This window comes from Microtus oregoni, unplaced genomic scaffold (genome assembly GCF_018167655.1).
Source record: "Microtus oregoni isolate MIOR12 unplaced genomic scaffold, Mior012 000022F_ref0000154, whole genome shotgun sequence".
Taxonomy (NCBI): domain Eukaryota; kingdom Metazoa; phylum Chordata; class Mammalia; order Rodentia; family Cricetidae; genus Microtus; species Microtus oregoni.
Window position 1 is genome coordinate 4482889 of NW_024543081.1, and position 11315 is coordinate 4494203.

The following is an 11315-nucleotide window of genomic DNA, read 5'->3' on the forward strand; positions in this document are numbered from 1 at the left end:
CACCAGCTCTAGACCCCTCTAACTGGCTGGGGCCTTTCTCGCTGGTACATTAGCCGACGCCCCAGGGCGGGCGCTCCTCTGGCGCCAGGGGGCGCGCGGCTGCTCAGGGGACCTTCTGGCCTGCGGCGGCGGCAGCTCGACTGCTCCGAGGCGGGCCAGGTGAACCCCTGCGTTTCCTCGCAACGTGCGGGTGTCGCTTGAGCTACTATCATGGAGGTGCCGGTGGATACCGGGCCTCGGCAAGCTGGCGGAGGACTAGGCGTGGCCAGGTCCACATCCTCCGGCCGTGCAGCGCGGGCCTCGGCGATACCCTGGGCGCGCTTCTCTGCCTGGCTGGAGTGCGTGTGCGTGGTCACCTTCGATCTGGAGCTGGGCCAGGCGCTGGAGGTAAGCTATGGGCTGGTCAACCCTCCAGAACTGTCCCCGTGCCTCTTCTTCGGAGACCTGAACCTCTCCCGTCGCCCCTCCTCTCCGTTCGTCCCTCCTCTCCCGATGCCCCTCCCCCCATGCTCCTCCCTTCCCTCGCCTGCACCCCAGCTGCTTTTTCCTCCCAGTCATTTCTCAATGCCTCGCGTCCACCCTCCAGGAAGCACATCCTATGGCCTCCTGGCCTGTAGTCTTCCTGCTTGGTCTAGGGTCCTCTTAGGCGCCTCTCTGAATACTTTGTATCCTCAGGCTGACCTTTCCCCCACTTCTTTGGTCTAGTGACTAGCTTAGCGACCTCCTCTTTCTTAACCCTCTTTCTCATTGACTGCCACCTCTCCAAGAGGAGCCTCTTTAGAGTTCTAAGAGCGCTCCCCTGACCAAGAAAGAGACGGTCTCCAAGCCCTGACTGCTTACCCATCAATATATCTTCCGCAACATTTTTCATGACCCTTTCCCCAAAGAGGCAAAAATATCTCCTGCCCTCAGTTGCTCAAGCCAGAGTCTTAGGGTACATCTCCCCCCAGATTTCACATCGTGTTTGCCACAGTCTCCAATGTCCTCCATAGTTTATGTCTGAATTTCCGGCTAAGAAGTCCTGTGGCATTCATCTTTCACTTAGAATCAGATCCAGACCCTGTGAGGTCCTGCTTGGCCCCTCTGTTTTGAGCTCTTCACAACCTTTGGCATCTGGTCACCAGCTGTGTGCAGCTGGGCAGGGCCTTGGGCTTTTGATGTAGTCTTCCGGCATGAGGGCCTCCATCCCACCTACACATAAAGGCAGTCTCTCTTCTAGATAAAATGAAAATATCAGCCAGACATAGTGGTGTATGCAAACCCAGGGTTCAGGAGGCTGAGGCAGGATCGTGAGTTTGAAGCCAGTATGGATTATATAGTGAGCTACAGAATCGGACTTGTATCTGAAGAAAGAGAAAAAGATAGCACAGTGGCACATGTCTTGAATCCCACCCAGTACTCTGGAGGCAGAGGCAGGCTGATCTCTATGAGTTCAAGATCAGCCTAGTCAACTTAATGAGTTATAGCCAGGGCTGCACAGTGAGACCTTGTCTCAACAAAAAAAAAAAAACAAAAAAAAAAAAAAAAAAACAAACCACCAGAAAGATAGGAGAAGAGGAGGAAGAAGAAAATGTTTCCGGCTCAGTGACTCAGGCTCAGTCAGTGAGCCCTTTGCAGGGCAGGTCCGGCCAAGATAATGTCTGTGTTCTAAAGGCAACTGACCGTCACAGCAGGTCTGCTGTAGGTGGAGGTGTCTCAGAGGCAGATCCTGATGTCAAAGGGACCTGTGAGAGCCTGAGAGGTGGTGAAGGTGGTTGAGGTAGGGCTGAAAAGTGACCCTTGAGACAGCTGCTGCAAGGGACCTTTGTGGTTGGGAAATGCTATGGCCCAGATGATCTGAGAGGCTCGAGGTCTAAAATCTTCTAAACAGAAAAGTATAATTCGTTTCTGTTGCGGGAGAGTGTGTGTTTTAAGACAGGGGTTCTTCTGTGTAGCTTTGGCTGTCCTGGAACTCACTCTGTAGACCAGGCTGGCTGCAAACTGAGAGATCCACCTACCTCTGCCTCCTGAGTGGGTGCTGGGATTAAAGGTGTACACCACCCCAAACTGGCCACACATATCTTTTTTTTTTTTTCGAGACAGGGTTTCTCTGTAGCTTTTGGAGCCTGTCCTGCAACTAGCTCTTGTAGACCAGGCTGGCCTTGAATTCACAAAGATCCACCTGCCTCTGCTTCCTGAGTGCTGGGATTAAAGGCATGCGCCACCACCGCCTGGCTTCACACATACTTTTTTGTTTTTTTGAGAGTCTTTGTAGCCAGGGCTGTCCTAAAACTCACTATATAGACCAGGCTGGCTTTGCATTCACTTATATTGGCTTTTTGAGGGATGAGTCCCCTGAAACAGACCTTCTTCAGGCTCACTGTCTCGGCCTCTGAATACTGGGATCAAAGGCATGCACCATCATGCTTGGCTGTCAGTTAGGTTTCTTGTATCACCCAGGACCACCAGTCAAGGGGTGGCAGCACCACTACAGGCTGGGCTTTCCTACATCATTCGCCAATTAAGAAAATGTACTTCAGAGCCGGGCGATGGTGGCGCACGCCTTTAATCCCAGCACTCGGGAGGCAGAGGCAGGCGGATCTCTGTGAGTTCGAGACCAGCCTGGTCTACAGAGCTAGTTCCAGGACAGGCTCCAAAGCCACAGAGAAACCCTGTCTCGAAAAACCAAAAAAAAAAAAAAAAAAAAAAGAAAGAAAAAAAAGAAAATGTACTTCAGCCAGGCGGATCTCTGTAAGTTCCAGACCAGCCTGGTCTACAGAGCGAGTTCCAGAACAGGCTCCAAAGCTACCCAGAAGAAACCCCACAGGCCAGTCTTACAGAGGAATTTTCTCAATTGACTCTAGCTAGTGTCAAGTTGACAGAAAACTAGCCAGCACACACCCGGTATACACTAGGGCTGAAGGTTATAGAGAGGGGGATCGTACTCAAGGAGAAGGCTCTGATGTGAGACAGCGTGTATGGAAGGAGGTCACAGAAGGCCAGAAAGTGGGCCAGATAGACAGCCTGCCCTTGCAAACACATGCTTATGGCATCTGCTGAGCTGTTCTAGTGGACGGTGTTACCGCAGGGAGATACAGATTCACCAAGTGCTCTGTCTTCCCCTACAGCTTGTCTATCCGAGTGACTTCCGGCTCACAGATAAGGAGGTAGGTTCTGGACTTCTTGGGAATGGGTGTCCCCAGGAGTGAGCCAACCCTCACTGGGCTCTGTTTGTTTCAGAAAAGCAGCATCTGCTACCTGTCCTTTCCAGACTCCCACTCAGGTAGATAATCCCACACTCTCGGAACACTGGCTCTGGGGCTGGAGGGTCATGGATGAAAGGTGGAGTGATGGGACCAGTGGTATGTAGGCTGCTAACAGTAGATGAGGCACTGTAAGGATGGACCCTCACCAGACCTCAGCTGCAGCAAGATAGCCAGGTTCTCTAAAACCCATAGACAGCCATAGATCTGGGTAATTGTGTAGCTGACTGAGCCAGGCTCCTGCAGGGAAACTGAAGATGGTTCTCTGTGTGGATTCATCCCAAGACCCTATGTGGTGTATAAGATCAGGATAGGAGTCTGTTGGGAAACAGATTGTCAGTTTTCCCTTGAGTGGGCATTTACCCTTGTGCAACAGCCCTCACCCCGACAATGGGAGGAGAGTCTCCCATTCACGAATGTGTGGTGGGGCTGCCTCTTTTCAGGATGCCTTGGAGACACTCAGTTCAGTTTCCGCATGCGTCAGTGTGGAGGTCAGAAGAGCCTCTGGCATGGTGACGACAGGCCTTATAACAGCAAGGCCCCCTTGGCACTGCAGGTGAGTAATGGGATGTCTCATCTGTCTTCTTTCCTTTTACTAGGGGCTCCTGGCTCCTGGCTCTGAATATCTTCTTTAAAGCCCCTGGGCTTGTGGAGTAGAAGTGCTCCGGCCCCACCCTGGGAGCCCTGCTCTGATCATATGCTGGGGTCTCCACCTGGGCCAGCTCTTGTGCGGTTCACTAGGATCAGCAAAGTTGGTCTGGTTGATGATGTCGCCCTTGCTGGGCACCTGTGTGATTAAATAAGCCGTGGCTCCGTGAGCAGAGGCCTGCAGAGCCTCCTGAGACCTTGAGGCACTCTTGTGTTGGCTAAGTCCTTTCTGTGTCAGCAGATGTCCCCTAGACCTTCTGAACCAGAGAACACTAGGTCCCGCTGTGGTAGGGAAAGTGCTGGAGCTAGTCTCGGACAGCTGCCTCCTAAATTTCCTGGATTCTTAGGTTTGCTTTCTTTTTTTTTTTTTTTTTTTGCAGGAGGGGGCATTCAAGACAGGGTTTCTTTGTATAGCCCTAGCTGTCTTGGAACTAGTTCTGTAGACCAGGCTGGCCTTGAACTCATAGAGATCCACCTGCCTCTACCTCCCAAGTGTTAAGCCCAAGTGTTAAGGAATAAAGGCATTGAGCCACCACCGGCATTTTTTTTTTAAAAGACAGGGTCTCTCCACGTATCCCTGCCTGTCCTGTAATTCACTACTTAAACCAGGCTGGCCTTGAACTCATAGAGATCTACCTGCCTCTGCCTCCCGACCCTAACCCTGAGTGCCTGGACTAAAGGCATGTACCACCATGCCCAGCCTTCGGTTTCCTCCTTAACAGCCCCTGTGTATGTCACCCTGGATCTTGTTAATGGCCTGTGTAGGGCATGGCTTAACATTGCATTCCTTACAGAGAGAGCCCGCACACTACCTGGGCTATGTGTACTTCAGACAGGTGAAGGACAGCTCTATGAAGAGGGGCTATTTCCAGAAGGTGAGCTGCCTGCCGCTGGAAGGTAGCAAATGGTGGACAGTTGGGGGACAGCTAGTGAGGAGCTCTGAGCCTCCGGGGTGCCTACCCATCTGCAGCCCGCCTGGGTAGCAAAACCAAGGAGGAGCCACCACGGGGCCCAGTTCTTTCCTGAAGCCTTTCTTGGCCTAGTATGGCACTTGAGGCCTTTCTGTCCTTGGGCCCCGAATATTCCAGCTCCTCAAGTCCAGCTGATGTCTTCATACTGCCAGGGTGAGGATAATTTAGCCAGCTCACATTTGCCTCTATAGGCCCCAGGCCCAGTCCTAACCCTGCTTGTCACCAGGGGTTATCTACCCTATGGCTACCTATACTAACTTAGGGTGTAGACATCAGGCTTTCTCTTGTCCAATCCTGATACATGAGTTAGGCTATTCTGTGGGGATGTGCTGCCCTGACCAGCTCTGGGTAAGCATGGCTTCAGGGCTGCCATGAGCTACTGAATTAGAGGAGCGATGCCTGTAGCTGAATGCCCTCTGATTGGCCCTGCATCATCACAGTCTTTAGTGCTGGTGTCCCGCCTGCCATTTGTCCGGCTGTTTCAGTCACTCCTAAGCCTGATCGCCCCTGAATACTTTGAGAAGCTGGCACCCTGCCTGGAAGCAGGTAAGTGGCATCAGACATGGCCGACATTGTCTCATCTCAGTCCCTTGGAAGGGCTTCTGACATCGGCCACCTGTGTCCACAGTTTGTAATGAGATTGACCAATGGCCAGCCCCCGTGCCTGGGCAGACCCTGAACCTACCTGTCATGGGAGTCGTCATTCAGGTGAGGACCAGGTGAAGAGTAAGCCATGCTGGTGGTGGTGACACTCCTCCCTTTCTAGAAGCTGCTTCCTTCCTCCCTAGGTGCGCATCCCATCCAGGGTGGACAAGCTGGAACCCAATCTGCCAAAGCAGTGTGACCAAGAGGTGGGGGATGGGGTAGAAGGAGCTGGGCCTTAGCTTGAGCCTTGTCCCTGGGCTTGGGTGATTATTGCCTCTGCCTCACCAGCCTACTTTGTGGGTGGCCAAACCTAGGCAAAGCCATGGTGGTGACCAGCATTTTCTGTATGGAGCCTGTGCTGGGGGGAGGGGAATGGCATGGGGCAGGGGCTGTGGGATTGTCATCAGATAGAACATTCACCTTGGCCTGACCTACACTCCCTTCACTTCTCAGAACCTGCTGCCAGCCCCAGTCGTCCTCACTAGTGTTCATGAACTGGATCTGTTTAGGTGAGCCCTGTAGGGTACCGTAGGCTACTCTGAGGGAGCCTTCCCACAGTCATACACATACAAGTGTGTAAGTCATGCAGGGCACAACTTGCCAGGAAAGGCTGCTCATCCAAGTGATTCTTGAGGAGCCCTCTTACCCAAGTGTCTGACTTAGGGAAAATGAACACAGTGGACAGGAAGGTTCTGTGCCCGGAGAGCTTGTTAGGGAGACGTTTGCTCCCTAAGGCTGCCCTTTGTGCCTTTCTAGGGATCTTCAAGGGATCCTGGACTTTGAGATTATCTTGTTCCATTCTGGGCCCAATAGGAACCAGGACTTTAGTCTAGAGGCATAAGAGGAAATAGGAATAACAGAGCCCTTGATTGGTAGACTCCCTGAGGCTCTGAATCTGCAGCCCCTCACAGGCAGGGTCCAGGTCAAGCCCCCTAAGCCAGCACTAGCTCAGGTGGTTTGTCAGAGCATGGGATAACTTTGATGACTTGAGACATCCCTTGCTCTTGGACCATCCTTACTACTGTCTTTGGGAGAGGTAGTGCCCTGTACACACCACAGCTCCTTTGTAACAGAGCTACCTGACTGACCCAATTGCTCTCCTGAACCAGGTGCTTCCGGCCAGTGCTAACTCATGTGCAAACCCTGTGGGAGCTCATGCTCCTTGGGGAGCCCCTCGTGGTCCTGGCACCCTCGCCTGATGTGTCTTCAGAACTGGTGCTAGCCCTGACCAGGTACAAACTTTACCTACTAGATTGTCGTGGCTGTGCTTGGTTACCCAGCCGTATACATTCTTTGTTGCTGTACCCCACAGCTGCCTACAGCCCCTGAAGTTCTGCTGTGACTTCCGCCCCTACTTCACCATTCACGACAGTGAGTTCAAGGAGCTCACAACACGAACACAGGCTCCGTAAGTACATGTCCTCCCTTCCCAGCCTCACACACTACCTCCCCTAGGCCTCTCTCTGCCTCTTCTCTCTTTCTCTCTCTAGACCAAACGTGGTCCTAGGAGTCACAAACCCTTTCTTTATCAAAACACTCCAGCACTGGCCTCATGTCCTCCGAATTGGGGAGCCCAAGATGTCAGGTGAGAAGACCAGGGGCTATAAGCCTCACTGGCTTGGGACCTAAGGTGAGGTTCTATATCCAGTACCGCTGAGGCCATAGGCATCGGCAGAGTTGTAGGTCCAAACCTTGGCTACTCTGTGTATTTCACAGAGGACCTTCCTAAGCAAGTCAAGCTTAAAAAACCCTCGCGGCTGAAGACCCTTGACACCAAGCCAGGTCTGTGCTTCCCCCTTGGGCTGCAGCCCCATCTACTGTGGTAAAGCCTGTCCTGGACGTGGTAGATTCCTCCAGTGGGGATGGCCAGGCCTTCTGACTCTTTTTCTTTCTACTCAGGCCCCGTGGTGGCAGGTGGGGGGACATTGTCTTCTTTAGCAGGTCTCTTGAGTCTCAGGACGGATGGGTGAGAGATGTGCAGGTTCTGTCGAGGGAATGGGGCTGTAGGCAGATCAGACAACCATCTTCATCATCAGTAGAGCTGTGGGAATGTGGAAGGGAGGCTGAATGGACAGCCACAGCTCTGACCTCCTGTCAGGCCTCTACACCTCATATACTGCCCATCTCCACCGGGACAAAGCACTGCTTAAACGGCTGCTCAAGGTATAGGCTATTGGGTAGGGCCTGGACATGGGTCCTCGGTGTGGTGTGAAGGATGCCGGATACCAGCCAACACTGAGGCTCAGTTCCCTGCTTCGTGTTGCAGGGAGTACAGAAGAAGAGGCCATGGGACGCACAGAGTGCCCTGCTGAGGCGGCACCTCCTAGAACTCACACAGAGTTTCATCATTCCCCTGGTGAGATGGGCAGGGTGTGCCAGCTGTAGGCGTGAGGGGAAATAGGAGGGGTGGTGAGAGCAGAGGCTGTGACAGCAGGGCTCGTGGCTCACATTTTCCTTGTCCCTTACCCTCCAGGAGCACTACATGGCGAGCCTCATGCCACTGCAGAAGAGCATCACACCCTGGAAGGTAGAGTCATTTCAGTCCCCATACCAAGAAGGGAAGGCCCAAGACGAATGTCCGCATGGAACAGAGAAGGTGGCTGTGATGCAGAAAGCCACCAGGGCATGAAGTTGACCTTGTGCCTGCCAGGCATCCCGCACAGGGCAGAGAAATGAGGACTGCAAGGAGGGATACTGACAGAACTCCTGAAGGGTGGTCCAGGGATCTGCCCCAAGCAGGATAGGGTGAAGATCTTCAGATACATCCTGGAGGGAGGGTTCCATCCCGCTGAAAGGTAGGACCTGTCTGCCTGTGCTCTTTAACACCCAGCTCATGTTAACTTTGTCTCAGAGCCCCCCCCAGATCTGCCCCTTCCGCCAGGATGATTTCCTGCGTAGCCTGGAACACGCGGGACCCCAGCTCACCTGCATCCTCAAGGGCGACTGGCTGGGCCTCTACAGGTGGGAAAACATCGGGCACAGGCTGCTGTGGGTGTCCCAAACATACAGGCCAGCTCCTCAACTGCCCCTTGCCCATCACAGGCGTTTTTTCAAGTCCCCCCATTTTGATGGCTGGTATCGGCAGCGGCATAAAGAGATGGCCCAGAAGCTGGAGGCTCTACACCTGGAAGCTATTTGTGAGGCGGTGAGGGAAGGCAAAGGGAGGGAGATAGGGACAGGCCCAGGGGAGGTGGGAAGCCTGGTGAGAAGAACCTGAAATGTCCCTAGCAGAACATTGAGGCCTGGATGAAGGACAAGTCAGAGGTGGAAGTGGTGGACCTAGTCCTGAAACTTCGAGAAAAGCTGGTGAGAAACCTCCTTTCCTACCCAGCCTCCACCTTCCAGGCCAGAAGTATGCCCACCTCTTACTACCACTGTCCCTCCAGGTGCGGGCACAGGGCCACCAGCTCCCTGTGAAGGAGGTGACACTGCAGCGGGCTCAGCTGTACATCGATACAGTTATTGGCTCCCTGCCCAAGGACCTACAAGCAGTCCTGTGCCCTCCCTAGGACAGAGCCAACTTGTGTGGTCCTGGAGGCCTAAGTCTGCCAAGTTCCCTCTCCTGTGAAGGCAGGCCTCCACCAAGCTGGGGGCTCCCAGCCTTGGGCTCCTACCTCAGCTTCAGCCCCCTCCCGGAACCACCTCTGTTCCAGCAGTAAAAATGACATTTGGAATGACAGTCTGGTCCCTGACTATGGGGGGGATTCTGTGCTGGCACTGCCTTGTTCTTTCCTGGACCCCACCTGTCCTCTGCAGCTGGAGGTGGGAGTGGGCTAGTAACCCTCACTGATGTAGGTGCCTTCACCACCTGCCCCCTCTTGGCACCCATCTGCCCACACTTCAGGATGCCTTGTATTGTGGGTCCTTTAGCCCAGCAGGCTTCCCAGCTCAGAGCAGAGGGAGGCAGCTGCCAGGGTCAGCCCCTCTTCTTTACACTCCACTCATTCTGTCTTCTGGGGAGTGATGGGTACTTTGCCTAGGCTATTCCTCTTTGTCCTGTGAGGACCTAAATCTCCTTCCTGCTGTGACTGGTCAGCATGAGGGAGTGAGGAATGGCTATAGGACTGGGCGCCCACTCAGAAAGCAAGCTCAGGCTGGTTTTTTTAGGTCCTCACCACAGTCCTTGTTCCCTTTCTTGGAACATCCCCCTGGACACCTGCTCCATGCATTTCACCCAGGCTGCCAAGGGAGACTCCAGCTTTCCCCTCATGTCTGCCCCTCCCCTTGAAGCTTGAAAGCTTTGGGCTATAGCCTAATGTTGCATTCTCTGCTGTCTTGTCCTTAGGGTACAGTTGGTCTCGTAGGCTGCGATGTTTCTTGGAGGTACTGTTCTGTGGTCTTCGTAGGAAAGGGCTAACCTGTGTGATCCCAGGGACCTAAGGCTGCCAAGGGCCTCCCTCCCCCTTCTAGAGCTACTGCTAGAGCACCCCTTCTAGAACTACTTTGGTCCCAGCAGTAAAAATGGCATTTGGAACCACAGCCTGGTCCCTTAATGTTGGAGGAGTGTTTGCTGGCCCTGTCTCGCCCCTTCCTGGATTGGATACTGTTGTGCAATGACCCCTCAAGCCCGAGCTTGGTACAGTGAGCTACAATGTTGCAACCCAGCACAAAATTAGGGCTCTTGGGATGGTGCAGACTAAAATGAGGAACCAGAGTTGCAGCCAAACCCTGTGGAGTATCAGAAACCTGTAGGAGGGTCTCCTGACCACTCAGACTAAATCTGCGAGATGAGGCCACGTCCCTGGGCAGTGTTAGGCAGTAGCAGGGAAAGAGGGGCATTAAAAAGAGCAGACTGTATACCCTGTAATGCTTTAAGGGGTGTTGGCAAAGTAAGCTGATGCGGAGCTGTACGATGAGCTTTTGCTTTTTTCCAGAGCTCCCATGTAGCATGACTACAACCCGTTCTGGGTTCTTTGGACTACTTTGATCAAACCCTCAAGTATGTATTGCCTTGCCCTTCTGCACTGATCCTGGCTAAGTCCAGGCCTAACAAAGGCAGTCAGTCCATTGTAAACAGTGCCAACCCTGTTTCTAGATCTTTGTACCGGTTCTCTCATTTACCCCCCTCACCTCAGCCTATAGCCTGTCACATTGTATCCATTTTACAGATGAGGAAACAGTCAAGATAGATATGATGGTGTACAGTGGGCTAGATCAATCTAACTTGGTGTCCTGTTAGAAAACTGAGCAGAGGCAGGTGGAGGTGGAGACCTTAGCATTAGGAAGAGTGACCCTGAGTACCCGCTGGAACAGGGGTGCCAGCCTCACCACCAAAAACCTGGTCTCTAAGGGATCTTCAGAAATGTGGCATCTTCCACTGTGACAGATGGAGCTCCCAGGCTATGGGGACAGCAGAGTGCTAGCCATTTGGAGTCTGCGAAACTGTGCCTTTAGTATACCCAGCCTCCTACCCAAGTATACAGTGGCCAGTTCTGAGGCCCTCAGGTCTTAGTGGTCCCACCCTAAAGAGCATATCTCAAATGCCACTGCAATGTGTATTTCTCATGTTTTCCTTTCACTTTCTGAGGGCTGTTATACAGTAAGCTTCAGAATGGCTCCCATGGACCTCAGTCACCATCCACCTAGGACTGTAACTAGCTTCTGCCCTGGCAGTCGGTGATGCCCAGAACTCAGGAAACAGATTAGGGGAGGTGGGAGGGTGTGGACACAACAGCACTGCCTAGGGCATAGACCCAAGGCTGACACGTGTAGGACAAGGAAAGTTCCAGTCCTTTTCAGGGGCTTGTCCTGGCTACTGGGTAGTTTACAGCCTGGGGCCTCCTACCAGCTATGTCCTCTTCTACTCTTG

The 11315-nt window shown here is 53.2% G+C and overlaps 1 protein-coding gene across 5 annotated transcripts; it reads left to right on the plus strand.

Moving 5' to 3' along the window:
- On the plus strand, window positions 1–9180 carry Dennd6b (DENN domain containing 6B). 5 transcript variants are annotated; one of them, XR_005976180.1, is made up of 20 exons: window positions 1–387; window positions 3108–3146; window positions 3220–3262; window positions 3686–3798; window positions 4685–4765; window positions 5302–5407; window positions 5490–5569; window positions 5650–5712; window positions 5960–6015; window positions 6616–6738; window positions 6819–6914; window positions 6997–7091; window positions 7223–7288; window positions 7605–7669; window positions 7773–7862; window positions 7980–8033; window positions 8358–8467; window positions 8549–8643; window positions 8738–8812; window positions 8893–8956. XR_005976180.1 is itself a non-coding variant. In XM_041672508.1 (20 exons), the coding sequence occupies exons 1-20, from the start codon at window positions 211–213 to the stop codon at window positions 9013–9015; spliced, it is 1761 nt and encodes a 586-aa protein (XP_041528442.1). In that variant the 5' UTR covers window positions 5–210; the 3' UTR covers window positions 9016–9180. The 5 variants fall into 5 exon arrangements, 4 of the variants coding, with proteins under 4 accessions (XP_041528444.1, XP_041528445.1, XP_041528442.1 ...); XM_041672508.1 differs by having other exon boundaries at window positions 5–387; window positions 8549–8651; window positions 8735–8812; window positions 8893–9180; XM_041672509.1 differs by having other exon boundaries at window positions 9–387; window positions 8549–8651; window positions 8893–9180.
- The last annotated feature ends 2135 nt before the right edge of the window (window positions 9181–11315 follow it).

What these genes read in the sequence shown, in the direction of transcription:
- Dennd6b (XM_041672508.1), top strand. Translation starts at nt 211, where the DNA reads ATGGAGGTGCCGGTGGATACCGGGCCTCGGCAAGCTGGCGGAGGACTA. An exon ending in AGCTGGGCCAGGCGCTGGAG is followed by an intron (nt 388 to 3,107) that starts GTAAGCTATGGG and finishes CTTCCCCTACAG; the next exon opens with CTTGTCTATCCGAGTGACTT. An exon ending in AGAGCATCACACCCTGGAAG is followed by an intron (nt 8,034 to 8,357) that starts GTAGAGTCATTT and finishes ACTTTGTCTCAG; the next exon opens with AGCCCCCCCCAGATCTGCCC.